This window comes from Acomys russatus, chromosome 6, assembly GCF_903995435.1.
Source record: "Acomys russatus chromosome 6, mAcoRus1.1, whole genome shotgun sequence".
NCBI classification, from domain to species: Eukaryota; Metazoa; Chordata; class Mammalia; order Rodentia; family Muridae; genus Acomys; species Acomys russatus.
Genome location: NC_067142.1, coordinates 83,883,915 through 83,890,880, shown reverse-complemented (window position 1 = coordinate 83,890,880; position 6,966 = coordinate 83,883,915). Strand labels below are relative to the sequence as shown.

Genomic DNA, 6,966 nt, shown 5'->3' with positions numbered 1-6,966 from the left:
GGGCCAAAATCTTAAAGGGCGTCAGTCTGCGGGCTCTGCGGGTGGTGGCCTGGTCGGCTCGGGACTCCTGGCTTTGCCCTGGAACAGTTCAACCCGGTAGGTGCACGCTGACTCCCGGCTGCGCGCACCCTGTCTGCGCACCCACGCGCAGCTCGCTCTCCCTCCCTCCCTCCCTCCCGCTGCTCCGGGGCGCGGCCAGGGCGCAGCACCCGCCCCGAGCGGAGCGCCTGAGTTCCTTGAAGGCCAGCGGTCGCCGCAGACCGGCCCTCCCTCCCGTGACGCGCGTGCCCCGCAGCGCGCAGCCGCAGCGCCGCCAGCATGCGCGCCGAGGCCCACGGCGGCCTGGAGCGCTTCTGCAGCGCGGGCAAGGGCCGGGGGCTCCGCGCGCTGCGGCCCTTCCACGTGGGCGAGCTCCTCTTCTCCTGCCCGGCCTACGCCTGCGTGCTCACCGTGGGCGAGCGGGGCCACCACTGCGAGTGTTGCTTCGCCAGGTACACGGGGGGCCGTGCGGGAGGGAGGGGCCACACGGGCCCACGTGCGCCGCGCACCGCACTGCCATGGCCTGCCCCGCAGCCTGGCTGGCGCCGCCCCACGCGTGTCTGCTGGAACTTAGGCACCCTGTGGTCCCCAGGCCTTCCAGGCAGTCCCGAGGTGGGCGGCTCCCCAACCCTCTAGGAGTGATCACTCCATCATCAGTCGGGGACCCTTCCGGTCGTTTTTGATGAGGGAAGGTTTAGGGCACGCTCATGAGACTGTGCTCCTTGGATGTGGGTGAGGGAGACACAGCTGCCGGGAGAGTAGTGATGATTATCGAATGTTTCCTGTGTGTGTAGACGTCGTATCCATATCTGTCTGCTAAGCCTTAAGGTGGCTTTGGAGCAGAAAGGTAGCTTGGCATTTCCCATCCCACCCTATCTCTTCATTTTACAGACACACTTTTATCCTAAAGATGCAGTTGGGAAACTAGAGTCCAGAGAGGAAGGGAGGCTGTGGGTACCACGGCACTAATAAGAGGCTGAAGCCTGGCCTGGCTCCTGGCTCCCACTTCCCACCCACTTCCGTGCTCCCTAAGTTTACTGAGGTAGGAGGTGGTCTGGCTTTGGGGTTCAGCCTGTCCCAGGCCCTCCTTGAACGCCTGAGGAAGGCACCCTGCCTTACTTGCTTTGAAAGTTCGGTGTCTTTACCTTTGAAATGGAGATGATGGGTTGGATTAAGCTCACCGAGGTTCTGCAGGTACCTCTTGAGGACTGGGCTGAGTTGAGCCCTCAACGAAGCTCTCAGCCTCCCAGACCTGTGTGCCTCACTCTACAATAAGACAACAAAAGACTGGACAAAGGCTGAATATTAGAGTCATCTCGGCCGCCGGGACTCCCTGTCAGAACTGTCTTCCGCTTGGGGGCACCTGGAAAGAACTAGCCGCAGAACCGTGCCGTGGGGCAGCGGAAGGGCTGTATGTGATGTGCCTCTTTGAATTGGTGAGCCAGGAGCTAAAGGGTCATGGCACCACTTTGCGACGTTTGAGTGAAGTGAGCATTCGGTTTTCCCAAAGTTAAAAAGGCTGCTGCGACGGGGCCCCTTGATCTTCTGAGCCTCACTGCGGCTGGGAGTCTGCAGCAGTGTGGGTGTCTGCGGTGAAGGAGCAAAGCGGGTCACCCAGCACACAAGGGGCCTCCGTGAGGGGTCCCGGGGCTTGCTGGAAGCCGGGGCGCAGTGAGGTGGTGAGAGCCCTGCCCAGGGCGCAGTTAGGGACTCATGACACCTGCCAAGTCTGTCCTCCTGAAATTAAATATCTGCGTTGACAGCTGAGACGGGCTTCTCCTCCTGTGCACAGGCACACAGCCTCCTGGAGCACCCTCACAAATCACTCAGCCACAGGAGCTGACGAAGTTTGCACTCTCTTTTCTGTATCTGTCTGTCTGTCTGTCTGTCTGTCTCTCTCTGTCTCTCTGGCATTTGTTAATATCACTAATTGTTGCCTCGGTTCCCTCCCCAGGGACGCCTAGGCACTCATTCCTCTTCCGTTTGGCTTATGTAAACGTGTGTCAGCCGCCAGAGTCCTTGGAAATCAACTAAAATATTGAACAAGAAGTTAACACTCAGGAGACCCATGCATCTAAAGTCTTAGTGCCTCACTCATCTCATGGTCCCCGTTAAATCTGATGAGTTTTGCTAGACCATTGTAGTAGACTACGTTACTTGGTCTCCTGTTTGTACACGACTGAGGCCTAAGCTGTTTAGACACATTGAAGAGACCCATACATGCCAGTGTGGAGTCTCAGGAAGAGGAACATTCTACACTTAGGGGGTGCATGTGGGCCCATGTCCCACACCCCCAAATAAAAGGTACCTCCATCCTTTGTTGTTTGTGCTAGAATTATAGTGAGACCAATATCACCTAAGATAAGGGAGGCACCTGAGATCTCATGCTACAGCTAAGGTGTCAGAATTTAACTCGCTTTGAAGGAAAAACATAATTTATTCAGGAGTGAGTATATTGTATTAACGGAGAAATGATGATAGATTTCTCTTTTTTCTTTTTAACTCTCTACAAAATAGGATTCTGACTGCCCAGAAAATTCTTTTTTTTTTTTCTGGTAATTTTAAATTAGTATCATATTTTCTCAGCTTGGTGGGTAACATTTGGGAAGATGCAGATCTTGCCTCAGGTGCTGAAAAGTAACTCCTAAGAATATAACTTCCAGGTGAGTTGTCCCTTTTCCATACATGCAAGCATACATACATACATGCATGCATACATAACACACACACACACACACACACACGTTTGTGTACATATTTGGCCACTAGTTAACTTTCTGCCAAACTTAGAGGACACACACCTACACTCATATGTATGTACCTTCTTTGAATATCTGCTTCAAACTGAAAATTGCCCAATTCTGACTCTCAGTCTTACTGGCTTCAGAAAGGAAGGCACAGCTGTAAGCAGGTGTTGACTAGAACATTCTGCCTCTGGGGACCCGGGTCTCCCTCTTGGTCTTTATTCTCCTGCTCCTGGGACACTGTGTAAGAGGACTTCGTTATTGTTATCTGTTGTGAGCGTGGGAGAGAGCCCAAAGGCCCTTTTGGCTTTTGTGGTGAGCCCTGTGTGTTTCCTCTGGCTCACACACCCTGCTTGCTTTAAGCACTGAAACAGTGAAGAAGACGGCTGATCATGAGCAGTTGATCCTTGCCCTCATGTCCCCAGGTTTATTCCTTAGCAGTGTCCATCTTAGCAGTGTCCATCTTGCTTCTGCCATTGCCTAACCTGGCAAAACAGGCCTTAGCAGACTTAATTATATTGAGGGCCAGGAAATCCTAGTGCTGTTAAAGTTATCTGAAATAGATCCTGCCTCAAACCCTTGCTCTGGAGGAAAACCTGGTACTCAGTGCTCTCTATTGCTGCTGTTCTAGGACATTCTTACGAGGATATAAGGAAATACGGCTTCAAATGCTCTAAAATTCTCATGATTTCTAGATGGGAAATTGGGCATATGCAATAATAAGGATTTTCCCTCATCTGTTAAGCCCTTGTTTATTAAATAAGCAGTAAAATGAAAACACACAGGCAGGACACTTTAGAATACGGATGGGTGAGTGTGGCTCAGGCCTGGAATCCCAGTAGCTAAGGAGGCTGATGAAGAAAGATTGCAAGTTGCAGAGCAAGCTCCAGCTAAGGGGAAAAAATCTCTGTGGTGACCCTGCTCAGGGGTTGGGAGTGTGTGCAGAGCCTGAGTACAGAGTAGGGGGCGGGGTGGGGATATGGCCCTCTTTATCAGGTAAGGGCTCTTGGGTTATCACTGCCATTGTTTTTAGAGACAGCGAGGCAGGGATTTGCTCTGGAGATAATGGGTCTGGATGATTCTCTGGCTGTCTGTGGGTCCCTCTGCCTGTGAACCTAACCCTCAGGAGCCCACCCTGCCAAGCTAGCTGAAGGAGAGTGGCAGTCAGGTGCCTGTCCTGTAGGCTGAGGAAGCAGGCCCACGTAACCTGGTTTGTCCTGTGCTGTATGGAAGATGCTGTAACCCCAGGAACGTGCTTTGCTAGGTAGAGGGGGATCCTTGGCTGCCTGTGCAGAACCCTACTCACTGACCTGGAGCTGAAAGCTGCCCTTCTCTCGAGGCTTCAGGAACGATAATGTTTCCTGAAACCCCAAGTCACCATTACACACACACAGGCAGGGCTCCTTGAGAAACTGCCTTACCGCTCCCGGGTGCTCACACGACACACACACACCACACACACACACACACACACACACACAAATGTATATCAGTGATCTGTCTTCACACACAACAGAAGAGGGAATTGGATCTCGTTACAGATGGTTGTGAGCCACCATGTGGATTCTGGGCATTGAACTCAAAACCTTTGGAAGAGCAGCCAGTGCTGTTAACCTCTGAGCCACCTCTCCAGCCCCCGCACCGTACTCTCTTAGCGTGATATTAGTCAGCTGTTCAGTGAGAATGAGAAAAACCAGAGCTTCGCACTTAATAAGGCCATCAGGGTTCCTGGTTCCTCCCTTGGCCATGCCGTGATGCTTCCAGGGACGGCTCAAAGCCTTATCCTCCTTGAGATTGTAGTGTGTGTGTGTATATACATACAATGTGTGTATATGTGTGTGTCCATTTGTGTATGTGTGTATGTGTATTTGTGTGTACCTGTTGTGTATATGTGTGTGTCCATTTGTGTATATGTGTATTTGTGTGTACCTGTGTGTGTATATGTGTGTGTCCATTTGTGTATGCGTGTATGTGTATTTGTGTGTACCTGTGTGTGTATATGTGTGTGTCCATTTGTGTGTATGTGTACCTGTGTGTATATGTGTGTCCATTTGTGTATGTGTATTTGTGTGTGCCTGTGTGTGTCTGTGTCTGCACTCAAGCTCTTGCACACAGGCTCTGAAGCTAAATCTGCCTGTACTCCTCCTTCACTCTTCCCTTGACAGGCAGCAGCCAGATATGTCCCCAGTCAGAGGCCTCAGTCCTTTTTCTAGTTTGTTGTTGTTTTGCTTTGTCAGAGACAGGGCTCTATGTAGCCTTGACTATCCTGGAGCTCAGTGGGATCACCTGTCTCTGCTGGGTTAAAGGCCAGTGCTCTGATGTTCAGCCCTAATTTAAAAAAAAAAAAAGCCAGGTGAGGTGGCACACACCTTTAATCCCAGCACTTGGCAGGCAGAGGCAGGTAGATCACTGTGAGTTCAAGGCCATTCTGGTCTACAAAAGTGAGTCCAGGACAGCCAAGGCTACACAGAGAAACCCAGTCTCAAAAAACCAAACAACAACAATAAAAAGCCCAAAACCATTTCTACTAAGTTGCCCCAGGTTAGCCCTGAACACACTCCTTAGCCCTCAGCCTCCTCAGTAGCTGGGATTGCAGGCCTGGTCACCACGCTTGATGCATTATTTCTAAAACTGCCGTCAGTTGGCTTGGCCGCCTTCACTCTGTGCAGTAGGCAGATATTGATGCTTTACCATCTGAGGAAAAGCTGTGTTCTTCCATGTGGCCCATCGCTGCTTAATCCGATGGGGTTCTGGAAGCCACACAGGTCCCTCGTCACTGCCTTGCCCCTCACTTCCCTGTAGTCCAGCAGGTCAGCATTTGTGAGGAAGCTCTTTTTGTTTGATGGGTTAATTTTCAGGACCTCTCTGTAGATGGGATTTCTTGTGTAGCGTTGCCACTAGGCTTTTGGGTGGCATCCTTGTAGGACAAGCAGGTGCCCACTTCCTGTCGAAGGGTTCTTTAAAAATGCCTTTTAAAAAAACTCTGCTGTTCTCCGTACAGGCCCAGGCTAGGGCTGCAGCCTGAATGTGCCTTCAGAGAAACTCAGTCTGTTCTAGAATTCAAAGTAGGAAGAAATGCCCAAGAAACTGTTCGTCCATGTTTTGTGCATCCTCTCTTGTGCCAATCTCCCCTTTCTCCTGTCGCTATAAAAAGGAAATAAAGTCACTTTTCAACCAACTCTTTCTCTGCCTCCCCAGCACCTTGCATGGGTTCTATGTAGGCAGCCGCAGTGCCTGTTTCAGACTCTTCTTTCGTCTCCCGCACAAGGCCACTCTTAACTTTTTAAAAAGCCCGTTTTCCTGCCTTGCAGAGGCAGCCCCTTTGGCCACCTCTTTGAAGTGGTGTATGTGCCCTGATCCTCCCCTAGAACTGAGCAGGCTGAGGACAGGTGCCCTCTGGTGCCTTGCTTTCCCTGGGGAGCCTGGATGTCTTGTGTCCAGGCCTGCCCTCTCTGGCGCTGGTGGGAGGCCACCAAGCCCAGGTCTCTTCCTCTCAGGGACCTGTCTTGGGGTGCTCTTCAACCCACGTCTGCAGCTTCACATCTGTGGGTTCTGAGGAAGCCTGCACTAGTTTAGGGGTGCAGTTCTCAGGTGGGGAAGTGACTGAAGTTCCTGTCTTTTCAGGCTTGAGCGCTTGACCTTGGCCTCATTAGCTCTCTGAGCTGTCACGAAGCCACACACCTCACTTTGTGTCACTTCTGCTCACTCCCTGCCTGCTACCCTCAGAGGCCTCCTTTTCAATTGCAAAGGCGTTCACAGGGACACAATAGAACAGAAAGAAAGAAACCCAGGCCCTTCAAGACTGCTTGGAAGGGCAGGAATATACAATTTAGCGGGAAAATAATTAAAAAAAAAAAGTCTTGAAGGTTCTAGAAACAACCTATCTTTTCAGGACACATGTGCTGAGGATCCAGCTGTGTCCCCTCAAATCTTCAATCAGAAGTTTAAAAATAGTGCACAATTCCTTGTGCCAATTTATTAACGTAAAACCTGGTGACTCTTGTGTGTGAAGTGGCGGATTGCGGGTTGCATTATGCTGTTAAAGTGTGCTGGGTGAGCCGTCTGGGAGAGAGCGCATCTGGAAATTCCTAAGAGTTTATTTTGAGCAAGTTCATAGTATCTCGAGACCAAATTGGGAGTTGACCAAAATAACAAGGATGCAGGTTCTGATTCCCAGGATGCA

General features: G+C 51.0%; 1 protein-coding gene across 1 annotated transcript in view; it reads left to right on the top strand.

Moving 5' to 3' along the window:
* Positions 1–311: 311 nt before the first annotated feature.
* Positions 312–6,966, top strand: part of Smyd2 (SET and MYND domain containing 2) — a 41,686-nt gene continuing 35,031 nt past the window's right edge. Inside the window, exon 1 of the mRNA XM_051148126.1 lies at positions 312–491. Within this exon, the coding sequence (XP_051004083.1) occupies positions 319–491 (173 nt within the window). The 5' untranslated portion in view covers positions 312–318. The remainder of the gene's footprint in view (positions 492–6,966) is intronic.